Source organism: Carassius gibelio, chromosome B15 (assembly GCF_023724105.1).
Source record: "Carassius gibelio isolate Cgi1373 ecotype wild population from Czech Republic chromosome B15, carGib1.2-hapl.c, whole genome shotgun sequence".
Lineage (NCBI taxonomy): Eukaryota > Metazoa > Chordata > Actinopteri > Cypriniformes > Cyprinidae > Carassius > Carassius gibelio.
The window spans coordinates 22,793,392-22,816,134 of NC_068410.1; the positions used below are offsets into that span (position 1 = coordinate 22,793,392).

Here is a 22,743-nt window from a genome sequence, read left to right on the forward strand (position 1 = left end):
GTAGTCAGCCACGGAGAGATTTTCTTGCTTGAGATCCGTGAGCTCACGGGCCCTTCCTTGCCGCCCACAACCCGGTCGGACACTCTCTTCATTTCCTCAGAGAGGGAGTGAAACGAGGCGCAGCATGGGTTGTGGTTCTCCCATAACACCGTTCCCCACAAAGCGGCCCTACCTGAGAGTAGTCTAAGGACAAACGCCACCTTGGACGCCTCCATCTCAAAATGTGCGAGGCTGTAGGGAAAAGTGCATGGAACACTTAGTCAAGAATGTTCTGCAGAAATTACGCTCACCAGAGTAACTCTCCGCAATGGAAGACAAGGTTTGGGCCGGTAGTGGCTTTGGGGGATGTTCTGGGGAATGGACGTGTGGGTGGCACAGTGGGAGAGGTCAGCTGATGGATTTGCTGGGTGAGCTCAGATACCTGTGTCACCAGTGCTTGGACCACGCGTCCGGTGTTAACTATGCTCTCTTGCTGCTGATCCATGTGGGTGACACTGTGGTGAATAAAGTCAGTGAGAGAAGTGGAACTCGCTGCTACCATGTTTGGGTCAGAGAGTTCTGTAATGAATGAAAGGAGGAGAGGAAGCAAGTGCGAGTTAGAATATTTATTGGACAATAAAACAAACAAAGAACACAAAGACAGGAGGCTGGGTGAATCTTGCAGGTCTGGTAGCGATCCGGGAAGAGACAATGCTCACGGGTGATCTAGGGCGTGGTGGTGAGTTGGCAGCAGGAGAGCGTGACACAGGAACTGCGGGGGAGGAGCTGTGAAGGTGAGTGGTGAAGTCCGTGGATGTAGAGGAGTGGATGGGGTTCCAAGACAGGACAATCTAGCAACGAGAAGAACATAAAACAGGAACGAGAGAAACAGGAAGTAACACTAGGAATGGCATACAATGCTCTGACAAACACAAGACGAGAGACACGGCAATAGGCGTTTCTCAATGTCAAGGATTCTTCCTTGGTAGGACTGATCCTTCCAAGTCACTTCCTTCAGAGACTAGGTGAGACTCCTCTTTAGCATACGGAGAACACGTAAATGGAACAGGCTAGCAAGTGCACGTAATTGCGTCATTACGTCAGTGAAAAGGTCCGTTTGAATAACGCTATGAATGGTATCATTAAATTACTTTGGACAACTTAACTAGTTATTTATAAAAGAAATGCCGTTGATGCAACCAATTGTTAAATGACAGGTCCGGTTCAGTTAACCATTTGTATTTGTATAATTTACAATATCAATACGGTAGTAATTTGTACTGGCATTTAAACGTCAAACTTACTACAGTTATAACAAATGTTTGGTAACGTAAATAAAAACCGTTAATGCTCCGACTACATACGTTAACATTCGACATTTTTGAACTAACGTTAGATAGCAAAGCTGCGCGCATAGGATTGTGGGTGATTTGAGAGTGCGAAGAGCACGAAGGATACACTTACAGACTGCAAGAGAGGGGCGTAACTTGATGAAGGGGGCGTAACTTGAAGTTGTTCAAATCACACAGAACCATGCGAGATCTCAAAACGAGATGTTGTTAGGCTGCGTTTGAAACTGCATAACCTTTAAATAGGCACTTAATTTTAATAAGTACTAACTTAACGAGCGCTAAAAGAGTACATACTCTACAGCCTGAATTCGTATATAGGCATGTATGAGTTATGAATACAATTTGGATATCATCATCTCTATGTTGATCATGTGACCTATGAAGTTAAATCAAGCGCAAAAATATGAGTTACAGGTTAATTCATTTATAAGTATCTTGATAATGATGAAACCTTTCCCATGTTGTGTTCTTGTTGAAGAAGCAGCTGCATTTTTATTTTGTGATTGTAGTATAGCCAATAATTTTAGTTTTTTATTTTTAACTCCACTAATGTGATCAAGTTTTATCCTTAAAGTTTGGTTTTTTTTTTCATTTCAAAAACCCAAAATCGTTCTCTTGAATATTTTGTTAATTATTTTATGTGCAAAATGAAGAGCAACAATTCTGAGTATGGGTTACCATACTTGGCAAATGTCACGACTTTAACTTTCTTTTGTTTCAGGTTTTCGCCTTTTGTGACCCTTTCCTTGCAGGTTCTGCTCCACCACAAAAGATCTGCAGCTAATACACAGAAATCAAGAATAAGAAAAGTGCTGTAATAGTTGTTTACAATTACACTAATTAAAATAAACTGCAACTTAATTATGCATTACTTATTTTATTAATTTATGTACTCACACAAATCATTTGATGGCAGCATTCCTTCATCAGTCACTCAGCACCGAATAAACACACGTGTGTCTCATCTGTCCCTGTAACATCCAGACAAGAGTCAGCCTCCACTGTGATTCATCTGTGATATACTGTATTTACATGTTGAGATAGTTGCTGATGTTAACTCGCTTTTTATCCAACACAAATGTTTCTTAAATTATCAATATTAGATTATATAATATAAAAGAACATAATCTTTACCTTTAAGTGGGAGATACAACTGGGTGTGACATGACATATAGCTAAGTATAGTGACCCATACTCAGAATTCGTTTTTGTATTTAACCCATCCAAAGTGCACACACACAGCAGTGAACACACACACACACACACACACACACTGTGAACACACACCTGGAGCAGTGGGCAGCCATTTATGCTGCGGCACCCGGGGAGCAGTTGGGGGTTCAGTGCCATCAGCATATTAATGAAACAATACTCCGTGTTTAGAAAACAGGGATCCTAGTGGTAGCATGTATAAAAGAGAAAAGTGCATGAACAATGATCACTCCTTGTGGAAGTTTTGTATACTGAATCTGAACTCAGAAAAGACTTTAGTTGAGTATTATTTTTTTCTACAAATATTTTTGAAATAAACAGGGAATTGGAAATCGGTGTAAAGTTACTTAGCATGGAAATATCAAAAATGGGTTTGAGTGACAGAAGCAAGTTTTAGACAGTCAGGGACCGTACCAATACTCAAAGATATTGACAAAAGACAATTTGCTTTAAAAAAAAAAAAAAAAAAAAAAAAAAAAAAAAAACCGTGAAGGAATACAATTATAAACGCAGGAGGTGGGTTTTAATGTGCAATAATATCTTTACAGGGTTGTAAGGAAATGTGATCAAACAGGTGACTGAGCGACTGGTTATTTCAGACAAGGGATTTGATGTCTGCAGAGACTGAGGTCTTGACAATTTTGTCTTATCAGCAAAGAAAGACACAGAGACACATCAGAGAAAACATTTACAGTAGGGTTTAAACATATATGTGTTCAAGCACTATTTAATGCATCATCATGCAAAATAAATAAAATAGCTGACACGCAACTGAGGCTCCAACAAACCACTTTTGCCATGCCTTTTTATATCAGTCTGTTCTGTTTGTGTTTTATTGCGCGCGATGGCGCCAAAGTCCAACAAATGTTCTCGCGTACACTACTAGACAGTTTATTTAAAATGGTATATTCATCCAAATTAGCGCAGTAAAACCACTTTTTGTTTGCATAGGCCTACATATCTGTAAATAGATTTACCCGCACCTTTACATAAACTGATAACGTGAGGAATTAGTCGTTAAAAACGTTACACAGTGTCATGTTACTCATTACTTCTCTGATATTATTTCTCGTTCGAAGGTTTATGCACTTGATCTGTTGACCTGGACGAAAACACTGGGCATCCTGCTGATGGGATCGCTCTGTCTGCCTGCAACACTCTGAATACTCGAACTTTGCATTATTAATCCATCGTTACTAGCGCCTGAGAATGATTTTAAAACGATCTGCTGCAGGAACATGATCCACATCTGCTGATATGTGTGTGAGTGCTGAATAAACAGAGCCCTGCCCACCGCGCCGGAGTGGAGCAGACAGAGCAGGAGGACGCGCATCTACAGTCTGCATGAAGCAAGCTTTCGCTTTCGGCGAGGTTCGTGCTACACACTGCAGATTTTAGACCTGGATGCACTGATGAAGAAATGGCAGCGGAATCGACCCGGAGATTTACGAAAAGCCTCCTGAAGCCGGGAAGCGCAGCTGAGATTCGCCAGACCGCATCTAACGCTATGAGGAACGCTACTCTAACGGTAAGACAAGGACAGCGCGCGCTCCGGTTTATTTGGATGCTGTTCCGTGGTCGAACAAGATAATATTTTTTAATGATACGCGTAAAGAGAATCGCACTGCGATTACCTTGTTCCTTAATAAAGGAAATATCTCTTTTGTCAAGCACATTGTATTTCGCATGCAGTGAGGTCACATGCCCGACTTGTTCTGCGGCGAACGACTGTGGAAGTTGTAAATGGACACGGATTGTGCTTGTGAATGATTGCGCTCTATTGGCGGCGTTTGTCTTATTTAAAATGTAGAACTCTTCCTAAAAAAAAAAATCAGCTCGTTCGAATGACTTATTTTCGCGGGAAATGAGCCGCTGGCGGCGGCTTTGCATGTTTGGTGACGTATGCCGCTCGTAGTAAAAACGCCGCAGAGGAATTTAGCGCAGCGGTCTCGAGCCCTGCGCCTCCCTCCTCAACACCGTCTCCTGATCTGACACACCCGCTTCAGGAGTCAATGAGCCGATCAGCTGAATCACGATTAAGATGACATGTGAAATGTGCAGTGTTTTCAGCACCGAGATAGAGGATGTGCGCTGTTGCCATTGGTAACGGTGACGTGGTTTGATGATAGGGCTACAGTAGTATTGATTTGTGGTAGTTCTAGCCTCATTCAGTAATGCATTTCTACAACTTTTAGGAGCATGTGATTGCAATTAAAGCATTTAACCATCCAGCAGCATTCCACAGCGTTTCTCGTTTATTTTTTGTGTATGTGTATGTGTATGTTTTGCATTGATCTCCCAAGCCCTTCTACATGTAGTGTGTTTAAATGTAACACTGCAAGGTCTGAGTGAAAAGGTGTCATTGCAGGGTAATTGCACGCCATTAAAGTATAATATTTTTTTTCTATTACCACCTTCTGCCACATATTACTAACAAAACATATTGTTGACTGAATGTTATTTGTATTGCAATGTATCCCCTAAATGTTAACATTCCAAACCATGTGTGGCCATTTTTAGGATTTAAGGTTACACTTGAAACAGCTACAAAACAGATGCATGGACTATGAATTGTAGTTACTGTATGTGAAGTGATCAGAATAACAGAGTGAAAGGCTCATGCGAAAAAGAGCAAGTACAGATTTAAAAAGCCACACTGATGGGAGGAAGAGAGACTCCATTTAGGCCTTGGGAAAGGCCTTTCCTAGCAACTAATGATCTGTTTGCCCATGGAGGCAGAGCTCACGTAGAGAGAAAGAGGAGAATTCAAGAGCATAACCTTGATCATGTATCTCAAACTGAACCCGAGACATCAAAACTGGCCAATCAGCAGATTACAGCTGTGCTGACTGCACTAAAGGTACATATTAGAAGACAATAGGCTGAGATGTTCACTCTCGGTACGATTCTAAGAATGAGGGGTTTGACAAATGTCTTTGTTAATGTGCAACTCTTCCGTATAGGTTTGCAATAATTTGTGCAATATTAACAAGAAATTGGACTTCAAGTGACACTGACTGGCACAGTGTGTTGCTCTGTCCATTGTTTTGTTTTCTGGGTATGAATACGATGAGTGAAGATGTCACAGTCACAAGCTAACAAATGCAGTCAGAGAAGTAACAGATTGTTTTGCACAAGACACCAATGTTTCAAACTCAAAACTGAGTAGAGCATGTCTCTTTAATCAAACACACTTGTTTCAACTCCTCAGCACATTAATTATAGACTCTCAGACTCCATTGTTCCATTTATGCTCAAAACTATTGTTTTACATTTGCAAAACATCTGGACCACGATCAAAGATCTTGTGTAAATGCCTAATTTAGAATTTGTAGTTGTATTTCTTTAGCCTTTAACCATTGCTGCTATTGCTAGTTCTCCAAGAGCCAGTAACATAAACTGTTTCAGTGTATTTCATGAAAAAATAAATAAATAATAATAAAGCTGTTGATGTAGCATTATCATCATTATCAATGGTGGTTGGATCAGCATAGCCTTACTTTTCTCCAGCTAAACAGATAATCACAACAACCTTTATCAGTTATAGTTATCAGCATTATGTCACAAATGCTTTCAGTTGAACTTGGATTAAACTTGGAGTGTGTGATATATAAAAAAAAAAAAAAAGAAAACAATCATTTTTTAGGGGATTTAGTCAATTACTATACTTAGACTAGCCTATATTATGCTCAGTGTGTTTTGTGCTAGTATATAGTTTAGGCTGTCTCCCAAATGTTTTCATATTCAACACATATTCCAATAGTGACAGAAATCAACTTTTTCCTAAAGGCGTCCCATTAAATCAATTTGCTGGCGCATTTTACATTTATATGGGGTTTTTCCCCTAGCCTTATTAAATGCATCACATTTTTTGTCTTACAATTAATCAAATTCAGTTAGAATGATAAGATACTATAGGGATACCAATCAAAGGAAACCAGTATCTAGAATTTAACAGATTTTTTACACTTTTAAAAACTGTTTTAAACTGTTTAATGCATTTCAGAGGTGGCATGGATGCATTTACCATGCAGTTACAATTGCATAAATGAATAAGGCTATGGAGTTAATATTTTGTATATATATTAAAACAGGTTTGTTTAGTTTTTTTACACTCTACTATACACTTTAGCCCTCTAGTGGTAAAAAAAACACTTTGCACTTTTTTAAATAAAAAATGAACTTTTTTTCATGGATTGGTGGTTAAGTATATCACAAGTATACATATTTTGAATGCAGCCACAGTCTTTAAAAGGGTCATATGATGTTGCTAAAATAACTTTATTATGTGTATTTGGTGAAATGAAATGTGTTTATACAGTATAAGATTCAAAAACCACATTATTTTCCACATGATGCATATTATTGTTTCTCCTCTATGCCCTGCTTTCTGAAATGAGTCGATTTTTACAAAGCTCATCAGTATGAAAAGTGAGATGTGCTCTGATTGGCCAGCTATCCAGTGCATTGTGATTGGCTGAATGCCTCAAGCGTGTGACAGAAATGTTACGCCCCTTAACATACGGTCATACCGTGTTCAGGCGCAATGACACAAAAACATGAAAACCCATTACAAACAAGGCATTTGTTGCATTCAGTGGGGACATAATTACAGATTATAATGACTTATACTGTGTTCTTAAGCGTTGCGTTGCACTGCATAAACATATAACTGTGTCTGCATTTGTGAGAAACGACAAACAACAAGCACTACTCTGCACTCCTCAATACTCCTGTTTGAATCATCAGTGGCAAATCTTTTAAACATGTAAACGGACTTACAGAACAGGAATAACAGGAAACAGTCCTCCATAAAATGTGCTGCACACATCTGAATATTTTGGTTGAACTGTTCTGGACAGTGTCGTAGATACAACTTAACCAACTTAACTGATTTCTAGTTGTGTCCTCTTTTGGATAAACAAAGTAGTTTCGCTTTCACAACAAAACACCGCAACTCCACAAAATGGCGCAGACAGCAACAGCGAGAATCAAAGGTTACACCTTCTTTCTTTGCATGAACATTTGGGTAGCGTTATGCAAATATTCCCACATCATGCCATTTTTACAGTTCCTAATATTGTTTTGAGTTTTCTACAATAGGATTACATGCATGCAAGGTAAAAAAAAAAAAAATAAAAAAAAACTTTATGCAAAAGTAAATATATTTACTAAACCATAAGTTTAATATGTTATGTAAACTGCTTAGACAGTATAGTTTAAACTATAGTGTCTCTTAACTAATGCTTTGATCATTTTGCATGTCTCTCAGCTGACACATGGGGTCTCTCTTAACGAGCTGAAGATCTGATTCAGGTGTGTTAAATAAGGAAGACATAAGAAACCATTTGTACAGTAATTGTTTCTCATGGGGATGTTAAGTGTTTTCAACATTTGCAGAGGTTCGACAGTGATTTTACTGCCGTCCTAACCCAGAATGACTGGGTTTCCCCCCCATGACCTATTCAAAAGTCCCTGCCAAAAATACCTAAAGTTATTGACAAACACTGAGGTTGTGTGGTATTATAACTGCCACCCGAAACCACATCTCTGAGAAAACAAGAAGCGATCTGTTAAAATTTCACAGATTAAGTCCATTTTGACCACTGCTGTACACCGTATGATAACGGTTGAGCTTCGCTGTAATGCATTTCTAAAGATGTACACTTTTAGTACTGAAATGCTGGAAGGTATTGACAAGAACAATATTTCATTATATTTTAAATAAAATTATTATTATGACAGCAACTGGTTTGCAATACATTCTATATACTGAAATATAAACCAAGCAGCTTTGTTTACATTATGTAGGTTGCATTAACACATTTCTGCTTATCTCCACATTTTAATGACATGCATCATTTTGAGAGATATAATGCAAGAAAGAAAGGTATTTCAACTACAGTGCACCTATTTTCCTATTTTAAACAGGAGATTTAATCAAATGCTTAGTAGAATGAATCTATCTATCTATCTATCTATCTATCTATCTTTACAGCTATAGATATATTCCTAGCATGGTAATGGATATGACAGGTCTGTTTTAACTGCCAGTTTAAATGAGTCAATTCAAAACACTTTGATTTTAATGAAACATTAGATTTTTACTGTTTTTAACTGCTCTTGCATTAAACATTTGGCAGGAATGACTCCCTCTGGAAAAAACAACAACAAGCCATTTCTAAACAAATGACATAAATGCTAAGAAGACACTTTAAGTGCTGCTTAGCGTCACATCTGCATTCTCCACTGCAGGCGGTTTGCAGATTTCTGGCCATGTGAGAAGTCAGAGGGCACACACTGAGCTTGTATTTAAGGCTTTGTTTTGGGAATGGAGGCCAATAGAGCACATAGCTGTGGGAATGAGAATGTTCCCTCTCTACCATAACATTCGCAGGAAGTCTAAATCTTTTGTCTTCAGTGTAGTGTCTACATTTTGTTTCTTTCTTTTCTCAGAATATTGTTCTTTGCTTTTCAAGACTTGTTAATTTTGCTCGATCTTGTTACATCCTTTGGTTCATCACTCTATACATTAACTTTATTCCTTTCTTTTGCTATTGGTAAGAGGAAGTCAAAGTCTGCTAGTTTGATCTGCACTCAGACGTCTTGCAGAAACTCTGCCCCCACTCTTGTCAGACTGTGGTATAATGAGAGCGAGGTCATCCTGGGTCACACCGGGGCGGGGAATTTCTCTAATTGCTCACTGCTAGTTAACTGCGATCAAGAGGATAATTCTGCTCTTGAATTGAAGAAAGCAGCTGCTCCAGCTATGCTATGCATACGTATAGAAGCACAAACAGGTGCAGTCATAAGTTTCCAGGTGAAAAACTAGAACACTTCCATAATGTACTTGAAATGCTCTATTTTCATGCACTCATTTTGTAATTAATATACAAAATTATTTTTTTTTTTTTATTTCTTTGTTAAGATAAACTTAAGATTATCTGTGTATACTCAACTGTGCTATCTTGGGACATCAGGAATATGAACTAAAATGTATTTTTAACATATTTTTAACAAATTTAGTTACCACTTGTAGTACACTTGAACCATCTTTCATACACGAGTACACTCAAATGTACTACAAGTGGTGACAAAATAAATTTTTTCAATACAGAGACAGTATGTTAAAAGCAGATTTGGCTCATATTCATGGCTTTCCAAAATAGCACAGTTAGTAGTAAGTACATTTTATTTATAGAACACATTTCAATTCAGCTTACACTGACCAAAGGGCTTTACAAAACGATCATAAAATACAGTCAAGTATAAAATAGAAATACTAATTAAAATCCTAAATAACAATACTGATCCATAAATTAAAAATCAGGAAAGACCATAGAATAAACATGCGTTTTAAATTTGGACTGAAACAGACAGAGCACTCTCGATGTCAGGTGGCAACTGATTCATAACCGTGGAGCAGCTACTGCAAAGGCTCTGTCACCTTTAAATTTAAGTCGTGACCGTGGGGCGTATAAGAGAGCTTTATGAGCAGATCTGAGGGACTTAGGAGCAGAATTAAATTAATAAGATCAGAAATGTATAATGGGGCTTGTCCAATAAGTGCTTAAAAAAAACAATCAAAAAATGATGAATTGGATTCTAAGGGAGACAGGAAGCCAGTGGAGCGAAGCTAAAATTGGAGTGATACGATCTCGTTTTAGGGGAAGTCGTGGCCTAGTGGTTAGAGAGTTTGACTTCTAACCCTAGGGTTGTGGGTTTGAATCTTGGGCTGGCAATACCATGACTTAGGTGCCCTTGAGCAAGGCATTGAACCCCAATCTGCTCCCCGGGTGCTGCAGCATAAATGGCTGCCCACTGCTCTGTGTGTGTGCACTTTGGATGGGTTAAATGCAGAGCACGAATTCTGAGTGTGGGTCAACATACTTGGCTGAATGTCATGTCATTTATTTTTTTCACTCACTTTTTTTCATCATTTAACAATCTGGCCACTGCATTCTGGACCATTTGCAAACGAGCCAGTTAAGACTGGGGAAGACCTAGGTATAAGTAATTACAGTAGTCCAATCGTGCTGTGATAAATGTACGGATAACTTTTTCCAAGTTGATTTAAGTCTAGAAATGATTCTCAATTGATAATAGCGGTGTTTAACAACTGAGCTAATTTGCTTTTCAAGGCAAAGATATGAGTCCCAAATATACCTACATTTTTTGCATGTGATTTAACATATGGAGTAAGACTGTCTAAGCTACTAATAGAGTTTCTGGTTTTAGAGGGAGCAAAATAAATCACCTCAGTTTTTTCGTCAGGAAATTATTCACCATCCAGATTTTAATGAGAGTCAACAAGAGTGGATGGTCTTAAGTTTATCTTAAGAAGTGCTAAATAATAATTTTTAGTATGTTAAGTACACAGTAAATTCCTGAATGTTAAATTAACACTGTTCGGAGGATATATGGTCCCACTCTAAAAGAGTGTTAAAGTAACACTGAAGCAGTGTTAAAGTTAGCTCTCTGGAGTCGATTAACACATATGTGTTATGAGGCATGTTTTTTCTCCTGAAAACCCCGAAAAGAACTTAAATTAAAATTTCAGTTTGCATCATACAGATAAGAGCAATACATCAATCGAATCTGTAAAGGGTCTACTTTTTTTGTGTACATACAAAATAACAATAAAACTTTGTGCATTTATAAACTAAAGATAACAAACAAGGTTTGCTGCCTGTAGCCTTGATCTGCGCTGATCTTCATTTACAAACGTGTAATTAAAATGAACTTTAACTCAGTGAATACTTAACGAAGAGACATGAAAGAGATATCTTTAGAAAGCTTGATATGTCTACTTTTAAATGCTGCCGAAACAGATATTCTGTGATAAAGTAATCCATATGAAAACAACGCGATGTCAGTTTTTCACGTCTCCCTTCATTATCTTCTAATGTGACCACGCCCCCGCGCTGAACGCACTATTCAGATTCTAATGTTTCACTGAAATACGTCGCTTGAATACGCCCACACAACAGAAAACAACCCAGCCAGACTGTTCAAGTTTTTTTAAATTTACTGTTTGCTTCGCGATTAGGGCTGGGATAAACGATTATTTTTTAAACGATTGATCTAGCAATAATTTTTAATAACTGTCATAAGTCTTAACTGGCTCGTTTGCAAATGGTCCAGAATGCAGTGGCCAGATTGTTAAATGATGAAAAAAAGTGAATGAAAAAAAAATGACATGACATTCAGCCAAGTATGTTGACCCATACTCAGAATTCGTGATACACAACTTGATGTCTAGCATTCAATAAAAATGGTCACCCAAAATACTTGTTTAGAGCAATTGAAAGAATACAGTAACCAATGTAAACTTGAGGGCTTTAAGCTAATACAGAGAGTGCTTTTCCAAAAAAAAAAAAAAAAAAAAATTAACAGTGGGAGCCAGCAGCCTGTCATAGAGAAAAAAAATATCCGAATGCTCCACGTTAAACTTTGGCGTTCCGCCCTTTTTCTATTGTGTCTAATGATTTTAGTTAATATGCACGAGGGAGACAGAGAGAGAGAGAGAGAGAGAGAGAGAGAGAGAGAGAGAGAGAGATAGAGAGCAAGACAGCGCTCGTGTAGTTTGAAGACTGTGAGTGCGCGAGCATGCGTGAAACTTTTGTGTTTTGCCTTTTTTCTATCGTGTTTAATGATTTTGATTAATATGCACAAGGGAGAGAGAGAGCAAGAAGCGCTCGTGTTGTTTGAAGACTGTGAGTGTGCACACGCAGCCGGGGCTCTCTCTCGTACGTGCCCTGTCAGGCACAGAGATCAATAAGGCTTTGACAGCCGCCAAAAAAAAAGATCAATCCAGAAAAACTCCTAGATTGGTTATATAACGTTGGACAGAATGTTGATCCGGCCATCGCGTATATTCAGCGCATATAAGGTAAACGTTTTTTAGAGAAATAAAAACAGGTCGACAAATCGATGCGCATATTTTGCGTCAATGTATTTTTTGCGTCGACGTCATCGATGACCTCGATGCATTGTCCCAGCCCTATTCGCGATGAGAGGAATGAGACATAATTCACCCCAAAAAGATGTGATGTGGATTACCTCAGGATTTGAGGTTTGGATTTCCTAAAAAAAAAGAATGAAGCGCTCTATTCAGCAGAGATCATAAACATGAGTAAGTCTCTCTCGCTCTCTCGCTCTCTTTCTCTCTTTATATGTATGCATGTATGCTACTATACCATTCAAAAGCTTGATGTAAATAATATAAATGTAACAACAAATGTAAATGTAACAAATGTAACAAACAATGTAGTTTCCCCCCCCCCCCACAAAAAAAAAATAAACTTGAAAAATATCCTCTTCTTGTGTTCTTCTTAATGTTCTTTTCAACATTAATAATAATATTTTCTGAAGGAATGTGTGACTGGAGTAATGATGCGAAAAAATCAGTTTTGAAAGTCAGCTTTGATTGTTCATAATAAACTATTTATCTCCACTCGCAAGTGAATATTAAATTATGCTGTGGGATAAATAAATATATTCTAAATAAACTACAAACATAAAATGATATACAATAATTTTGTTCTCACATTCTTTCTTGTAACTCTTCCCTCTCAGTGACAGCTGACTGAGAGGCTCATTATGCAGCTCATTATGCAGCTCATTATGCAGCTCATTATGTGGCTCATTATGCAGGGCTTTGTCTTCTCAGGTGTAAATCACAATGATTTTCACGATAGTTGATGCCTCCTCGCTAATGACTTTTACCAACAAAAAGTGTCTTAGTAAATGTAAATCAATATATTGAGTAAACAAGATGATTTTCACATAATTTAGAAAGAATAGTTCTAGGGTACAAGCTCCAGTTCTCAAAAGTCCCGGGAACGTCTTGGTTACGTATGTAACCCTCGTTCCCTGAAGGAGGGAACGGAGACGTTACGAATGGGATCTCGCCCGAGAGCCCAATCACCTTCGAGTGGTACAAAACGAGCCAATGGTACACAAAGTACCTTGGTCTGCGGAATTTGCATCGCGAGCTCCGCCCCGCAGAGCGGGTATATAAGGAGCAACGCGAGCAACTCGCATTCAAGTCTTCGCTGAGGAGCCGAGCCAGTGACCCGGCCGTTCAGCGGAACAGCGATGTGGCAAGGGGACGTAACGTCTCCGTTCCCTCCTTCAGGGAACGAGGGTTACATACGTAACCAAGACGTTCCCTTTCAGTCGGTCACGTTCGACGTTACGAATGGGGTCCCTTACAAAACGCCACATGGCTGTCTTCCAGCGACCCGTGTGAGTGATAGCACCCTGTCGTGAGGCCAGCACGAGTGAGGGCCTACAGCTCGCACAGAATACGCTGGGTAGCATATTCCAGCTGGACATATGCTAGCAGGCTGCCTGCCCGTGGGAGGACTTACAGAAGTAGGTATCTACCAAGGTGGTGATACATAAGAACTCTGAGGTACCCAGCCCGCAGGGTGGAATTTTCAACGACAGAGCTGGCAAGGGCTTGCCAAGGGAAAGACACATGCTGCGGAGAGACTTACTGTGGACATACACACGTGGGATTACCCAGAAGGGGAATCACGACACATGGAGGCACCTAGTCCCACACATGGCTGACCAAAGGGCATGTACGCAAGTGTTGGACATCAACAGTGCTGGAGGAACCCAGGGTTCTGACTGAGGAACTCACCTGAGGAGAATAGCGCACGCATCCAGTCCGCGGAGTGGAATGGCCCAGCAAGCGGATTGACACCGAGCAGGTCCTTACTGGCCCGAAGGGGCGAGTATCTGGGAGGACACGGGCTCTACACGGAGATTATAAAATCTTGCGAATGTGTTAGGTGTCGCCCAGCCCGCAGCTCTACAGATGTCTGCTAGCGAGGCGCCATGCGCCAGCGCCCAGGAGGAAGCTACGCTCCTAGTTGAGTGAGCTCTCACCCCTAGGGGGCATGGCAGGTCTCGAGCCTGATAAGCCAGGACAATAGCATCCACTATCCAGTGGGATAACCTCTGCTTGGAGACAGCCTTTCCCTTCTGCTGGCCTCCGTAACAGACAAAGAGCTGGTCTGAGGTCCTAAGGCACCGAGTTCTGTCCACGTAGGTGCGGAGCGCACGTACTGGACAGAGCAGCGCCAGGGCTGGGTCTGCCTCCTCCAGGGGCAGCGCTTGCAAGTTCACCACCTGATCCCTAAAAGGAGTGGTGGGAACTTTGGGCACGTACCCAGGCCGGGGTCTCAAGATAACGTGAGAGTTAGCCGGCCCGAATTCCAGGCACGCTTCGTCAACTGAAAATGCCTGCAGGTCCCCGACCCTCTTCACCGAAGCCAAAGCCGTCAGGAGCGCAGTTTTCAAAGATAAAAACTTTAGCTCTACTGAGAGCAAGGGTTCGAAGGGAGCTCTCTGCAGTGCTGATAGAACCACTGCGAGGTCCCAAGAGGGGACTTGCTGAGGGCGAGGCGGATTGAGCCTCCTTGCTCCTCTCAGGAACCTGATGATCAGATCGTGCCTTCCAAGAGACTTACCTTCAACAGGGTCATGGTGAGCCGAAATGGCAGCCACATAGACCTTGAGGGTGGAAGGAGACAGCCTTCGTTCCAACCCCTCCTGAAGAAAGGAAAGCACTGACCCAATCGGGCACTTCCAGGGGTCCTCACGCCGTGAAGAACACCAAGTGACGAAGAGGTTCCACTTCAAAGCATAGGCATGTCTGGTGGACATGGCTCTAGCTGAAGTGATGGTAGCTACCACCTGTGGTGGCAAGGTACCTAAACCTTCCGTGACCCGTCCAGAACCCACACATGTAGGTTCCATAGATCGGGACGTGGGTGCCAGAGGGTGCCCCGTCTCTGAGAAAGAAGGTCCCTCCTCAGAGGAATTGGCCAGGGAGGGGCTGTCGCGAGGAGTACAAGTTCGGGGAACCAGGTCTGGCCGGGCCAAAAAGGCGCAACCATGAGGACCTGCTCCTCGTCCTCCCTGATCTTGCACAACGTCTGTGCAAGAAGGCTCACTGGGGGAAACGCATATTTGCGCAGGCCCAGCGGCCAGCTTTGTGCCAGGGCGTCCGTGCCGAGGGTGCCCTCGGTCAGGGAGTAAAACAACTGGCAGTGGGAATTTTCTGGAGAGGCAAACAGGTCTACCTGGGCGTCTTCGAAGTGTTCCCAAATCAGCTGAACCGACTGGGAGTGGAGTCTCCATTCCCCGGGGCGAGACTGCTGTCATGAGAGCTCGTCGGCTGCACGATTGAGCCTGCCTGGAATGTGAATGGCACGAAGCGACCTCAGATGCTTGTGACTCCACAGGAGGAGATGGCGAGCGAGTTGCGACATGCGGCGGGAGCGTAGACCACCCTGATGGTTGATGTACGCTACGGTCGCAGTGTTGTCCGTACGGACCAGAACGTGCTTGTCCTTCAGCAGGGCCCTGAAGCGGTGCAGAGCAAGACGTACTGCTAGCAACTCGAGGCAATTGACATGCCACTGAAGTCGGGGTCCTGGCCAGGAGCCTGACGCAGCATGCCCATTGCACATGGCACCCCAGCCCGTGGCAGAGGCATCTGTTGACACAACAACATGTCTGGACACTGGTTCTAGGGGCACGCCGGCCCGTAGAAACGAGGGGTCCAACCACGGGGTGAAGTATCGACGGCAGGCCGGAGTGATGGTCACTCGGAGCGTGCCCTGTTGCCATGCCCATCTCGGGACTCGGTCGTGAAGCCAGTGCTGAAGCGGTCTCATATGGAGTAGCCCGAGCGGTATGACTGCCGCCGCGGACGCCATATGCCCCAGGAGCCTCTGAAACAGTTTCAGTGGAACCGCTCTCTTGCCCTCGAATTGTCTCAGGCAACTCAGCAGTGACTGCGCGCGCTCGTTTGTAAGCTGCGCGAACATGGCGACCGAGTCTATTTCCATACCGAGAAAAGAGATCCTCTGCACAGGGGAGAGTTTGCTCTTTTCCCAGTTGACCTGAAGACCCAGTCGGGCGAGGTGTCTGAGCACCAGATCCCTGTGCTCGCACAACCGCTCTCGAGAGTGAGCTAGGATCAGCCAGTCGTCGAGGTAGTTGAGGATACGGACACCCTGTTCCCTGAGAGGAGCCAGGGCCCCCTCCGCAACCTTCGTAAAGACGCGGGGAGAGAGGGCCAACCCGAATGGGAGAACCTTGTACTGATATGCCTGCCCCTCGAAAGCAAACTGAAGAAACGGTCTGTGTCGAGGAAGAATGGAGACATGAAAGTACGCGTCCTTCAGGTCGATCGCTGCAAACCAATCCATCGGACGAATGCATTCGAAAATGCGCTTGGGCGTTAGCATCTTGAACGGGAGTCTGTGCAGAGCTCGGTTCAAGGCACGCAGGTCCAGGATTGGCCGTAACCCACCTGTCTTCTTGGGTACTATGAAGTAAGGGCTGTAAAAGCCGGACTTCATGTCGGCTGGAGGGACCGGCTCTATCGCGCCCTTTGCCAGCAGGGTCGCGACCTCCGCGCGCATGACAGGGGCATCTTTGCCCACCATCGTCGCGTGGACACCCCGAAACCTGGGGGGACGCCGGGCGAACTGAATCGCGTAGCCGAGCCTGAGCGTCCGGATGAGCCAGCGGGAAGGCCTGGGGAGCTCTAGCCAGGCTCCCAGGAACCGAACCAGCGGGGTCAAGGGGACTACAGGCGTACCCACAGTGGGGCAGCGTGGTGGAGCAGACAGCCCCGGCATGGGAGGCATAGCGTCCCTTAGCGGGGGCGGAGTGCGGGCACTCGTCTGACTCCAAGTGGCAAAGAGGGCATGAGAAGGCGAAGCGTTCTTGAGCCGTCTTTGCATGGAAATTGGCAAGGGGAGAGGGGAACGAGAGCGGCGAGGAAGCACGTCGCCAGCTGTCATTCGTGGCCTCTTGGGACCCGGAGGTAGAGGAAACAGCTCTTTTAGTGAAGATTTGGGTACCACTGGCCGCAGGGCCAGTGGCGGAACAAAAGGAAAACGAGAACAAAGGATTCTCCCCCGGCCCTCCTCCGGGGGAAGGAGTGGTCCTGCTACCATCTCCTGATGAGCTGACGTCTCCAACTCCAGGTCGCCCGTCTCAGGAACGCCACTTGGCCTGGCGTTTGGCAGGTTTAGGGGCAGAGACGGGTTGCGCCGCCCTTCTGCGGCCATCTCCTCGCTGCGGCCGGGGTGAAGGCTGCTGCTGTGGCCGAGCGGGAGTGGAGGAGGCCGCAGGGGGGCGCCCTCGGCGACGAGCAGGCTGAGGTTGCGCCGGCGGCGGGGTGGAAGCAGCAGAGGCAGGATGTGTCTGAAGGCCTCAGACTGCTTCTGGGCGGCAGAGAACTGCTGGGCAAAGCTCTCTACCGCGTCGCCGAAGAGGCCATCCTGGGAGACCGGGGAGTTGAGGAGCTGAGCCCGATCAGACTCCCTCATGTCTGCCAGGTTCAGCCATAGGTGGCGCTCCTGGACCACCAAAGTGGACATCACCTGACCCAAGGAGCGCGCAGTGACCTTCGTCGCCCGGAGAGCGAGGTCGGTTGCAGTGCGCGCCTCCTGCAAAACCCCTGGGTCAGCACTGCCCTCGTGCAGCTGCCGGAGCAGCTTGGCCTGATAGACCTGCAGAGAGGCCATGGCATGCAGGGCAGAAGCGGCCTGGCCCGCAGCTCTGTAAGCCTTGGCCACAAGCTTGGATGAGAACTTACAGGCTTTGGAGGGCAGCTTGGGACCACCACGCCAAGCGGAGGCGCTCTGTGGACACAGTTGCATCACAACAGAGCGCTCCACCGGGGGAATCCCAGCATACCCCTTGGCCGCCCCGCCATCGAGGACAGTGAAGGCGGAGGAAGAACCAGAACGGTTTCGGGCAGTTAAAGGTGCCCTCCATGAACTAGTTACTTCCTGGTGCACTTCCGGGAAGAAAGGAACCAGAGGGGGGTGCTGGCGATCCGCATGAGCAGCCCCCAGGAACCAATCATCCAGCCTCGAGCGCTCAGGACAGGGTGGAGGATTCCACTCAAGCCCGATGCTCTCCGCTGCCCGGGAAAGCACGGCCGTCAGCTCGGGATCAGACTCGGACAACGCTGGCACTCCCGAGGGAGGCAACGCAGCCGAACCCTCATCTCCCGAGGACTCAAGCCCGCCTTGTGATGCGGCGATCGACATACAGTCCTCTTCGCGAGCCCCGAATGAGATGTCAGGAGCCTGAGAGGGTCCAGCAAACTCATCCGGGAACTCAACCGGCTGCGGCGTATGTGAGGGGGGTGTGGCCCGAGGAGGTTCGCTCGTCGGGGAAGCCCACACGGTAACCCTCAGATCACCCTGGCCACCAGCCGAAGTAGCTCTCTTACGAGAAGAAGAGCTAGAACGGGGTGTGGCAGAGGGGACTCTATACCTTTTAAGGTAATCGAGTCTCGATCTCAACGCCGAGATGGTCATGTCCCCGCAATGAGAACATGAGCCATCCACGAACGCAGTCTCAGCGTGCTGGAAGCCCAGACACGTGACACAGCGATCGTGACCGTCACGAGGAGCGATATATCGACCGCACCCAGAAACACACGGGCGAAATGACATCTTTAAAAAGACGCAAATCGGCCCGTATCTCTTTTGTGAGAGAAATTTGTCTCTTTTAGAGGTGTTGAAGCGCTCAGGGGAACGCGGGAGCTGTCGCAGGAAACCCAGACGAACCGCTGAATCGCGCCGTCACACCAACACCAGCTCTTGCTTGTAAACACTCCGGTGATTGCAGCAAGCGATGTGCTCGGCTCCGAAGCGAAAGCTTGAATGCGAGTTGCTCGCGTTGCTCCTTATATACCCGCTCTGCGGGGCGGAGCTCGCGATGCAAATTCCGCAGACCAAGGTACTTTGTGTACCATTGGCTCGTTTTGTACCACTCGAAGGTGATTGGGCTCTCGGGCGAGATCCCATTCGTAACGTCGAACGTGACCGACTGAAAGGGAACCAATGTTCTGTATGTGTTTCATTGTCTTATTCAAGTGATTTAACATTTTTAGTTTTTCACTAACCATGCATAACATTTTCAAAAAATAACATTCTCAAAAATACAATCATGTAAATACATGCATTTCACATATTATTATAGCCCAGTTTGTGCTGATTACAGTGAGATTAGACTGTACCCATTTTGATATTTATAAGAAACTGAAAAAAGCAGAAATGTCAGGGCATGACAAAACTTCTCCAGGCCCCAAAAATACCCTATCAGAGGTAGGGTATTTCAGAGGGTTAATGATATAATTATGTGATTAATTAAGTGCTGATTGAGCATTAGTGATGAACACCTGCTATTAAAAAACAGAATCACTGAAGAAAAGAGAAACATAAGAATTACAACTGACTTCAGCCACAGCTTTAGATGAATCTACTGCAATAAAAGACATTAAATCTCTCAAGATCTCAGCAGAAGATCAAGCAGCATCACCAGTTTCATTCATTACTAACCAGTTTGAATTATTTGAAATTCATCAAAAATTTTCTTATTAAGAATTGACAGGGATTTAGAAATTAATTTAAAAGAATAAAATGTGAAGTCACAGTTATGGAGATAAGTGTTTGCTTTAGTTGCCTTCTTGACCCTTGACATTTTAACATCAGTTTATCTCTGGTTGCTCTAACTGTTTATGAAACATGATTTATATGACAATTCAGGGGAAATGTGATCATGTTACATGGGTAATTTTATGGTCATGGAGTTGTCATGAATAGTCTGATTCACTGATGTCATCAATGATGATGCATGAATTAGTTCACTACTGATCACAACTACATTTTAAATAAACTATATGAAGAACTTTTTTTTATTATTACAGTTGTACCGCTTGGACATCAAGAATCAGCATATGAATCTCTATAATGGTGACAATCATCTGATTCATTCTGCATTGCATTGAGGGGGCACCAATCGTAACCCTTCCGTGTAGGGCTGGACGATTAATCTAAAAGTAATCGAAACCGAAATTTATAACCTCTAACCGACGTAATTTTCCCTTGTTGGTTATTTTGTTTTTTTAATCCTGTTCTTCCCCCTTAAAAGCATACTACCGCGTGTGTAGCCACATGACTCTGCCCCGTCCAGTCAGTGGCATAAAAGCAAAACAAGAGGTGAACGCCGGCCTTGCGTCTTCACTAAACTTTGTCAGTTGTAGCGCTAAAAAAAATAAATAATAAATTTAAAGTGTCTGTTAAGGATACAGCTTTAAGGCCCGCCCCGGGTTTACTTCACATTCCGCGTTCTGTTCTGTCTCACAAAGCCTCATCCACACAGCTTTCAGAAGGAGGACGGGCTCGATGAGCAGTACCACTTCTGTCATCATCATCATTTGGCCTTTATCAGTGACAATATAAGTGTCATTGCATTATAATGTTTTTCTTAACCTATACAGTTGAAGCAACTAGATGCAGTGCTGCTGCGATGTTCAATCAAAATATCACGGAAAAAAGAGAATGTGAAGATCTTGTTTACATCAAAACTAAAACCAAGCCATTCACGGATTTTCTAAACAAGGGACGTCTTCTATTACCCTTGCACTCACGTCTCACACAATAAAGTTGCATGTTTAGAAAGCCATGTAAAATTAAGGTGTGTTCAGTTTTTTTTCAAAAACATTTCTTTAGACTTTATGGTGGGTTTTCCCCATCCTACTGCATCTCATGAAAAAATTAAAAATGTACTCTGTGTTATTGGCTTTCACCCCTTTGAATTAAACAATGAATGCACACATGGTGCTGTTTTGTTTATAGTTCTTTAAGCTACTTAATTATAATTGGTTTAAAAACATTATTTTACAGTCATATTTTCTTATGCTTTGAATAAACTTGCATTAGTAATATTTTGCCCAATTGCTCAGAAGAGAAGCCAAAAGCTTTTCTTCACCCTAACTAAAATTATGTACACAGCAAAATCCCCAGTGTTAATTTAACACTCTGAATGTGGACTCATATAAACACTGAAGCAGTGTTAAAAGTAACACTGAAGCAGAGTTGAAGTTAATGAGGTAATTAAGAAGTTAATTGAGTTATGATTGACCATTATTGAAGACACCTGATGTTAACAAGCAGAATCACCAAACGAGAAAATTACAATTTGTGTGTCACCATTATAGTGGTCAGTGTTTGCTTTAGCTGGGATCTTGGCTTGTAACTTTTTACTTTTAAAGTTTGTTTGTCAAACCAAGAGCAAAAATCATTGTGTGTTGATGATTATGTTTTAATGTAATCGTTGTTTGACATGAATCACTGAACTCATTTACAGTCTTTTCTCAAAGTAAAACTTCCATTATTGATTGTCACAGCTTTGATTCCACAATGAAAAAAATATGTATTTTCTATACATTTTGTAGGTATCTCTTGCAAGTGATTCTGATTTTTTTTTTTATTAAAGAATTCTAATTTTAGGCACACACAGATAACAAGAATCAGCGTATGAATCTCAACAATGGTGACAAACAACATATTCAGATAAACAGACCAACTCTGAACATCACAAGACTAGATACTAAATGAACATAAAAACAGCAAAAATAAAATATAGTTAGAATAAAAAGTTAAAAAGACTGTTCAGCTCATAATTTATTCATGCCGCAATGCATGATGGGAGCCATGGATGAGTTTTTATTGGCTTCTTATTGATGGTCACCGTTGTTGTGATGATCGCGCTGATTCCTGATGTCTGTGTGTCCAAACAAAAGATTACTTTTTTTTTTTTACGTAGCACTTACGATTAAAAACATGTCATACTATGTCAGAAATGCTGGGTTGCTTACTTTTCTTTTTCACTTAATTTATGTATGCAGTAAAGAAACTTAAACTCAGGCATTCAGGTCACTCTATAACAAATAGCTCAAATCACAATCAATGGCACACATGATTGCCTTTGCTGTGGTCTGTCTGTATGATATAATTCAGTCATCACAGCCACATAAAATCTAAAGATAATAACTGAAGGGTCAAGATCCCAACTAAAGCAAACACTGACCACTATAATGGTGACACACAAATTGTGATTTTCTCGTTTGGTGATTCTGGTTGTTAACATCAGGTGTCTTCTATAATGGTCAATCATAACTCAATTAACTTCTTAATTATCTCATTAACTTCAACTCTGCTTCAGTGTTACTTTTAACACTGCTTCAGTGTTTATATGAATCCACACTCAAGAGTGTTAAATTAACACTGGGGATTTTGCTGTGTATTTTAAATTCGAATATAATTCGAATTTGGATAATATTTAATTGCATTTATTAATTGAA

General features: G+C 42.9%; 1 protein-coding gene across 1 annotated transcript in view; it reads left to right on the forward strand.

Moving 5' to 3' along the window:
• The first annotated feature begins 3,839 nt into the window (after window positions 1-3,839).
• dock10 (dedicator of cytokinesis 10) overlaps window positions 3,840-22,743 on the forward strand; it is a 111,837-nt gene continuing 92,933 nt past the window's right edge. The window contains exon 1 of the mRNA XM_052577137.1: window positions 3,840-4,071. Coding sequence (XP_052433097.1) covers window positions 3,964-4,071 — 108 coding nt within the window. The 5' untranslated portion in view covers window positions 3,840-3,963. The remainder of the gene's footprint in view (window positions 4,072-22,743) is intronic.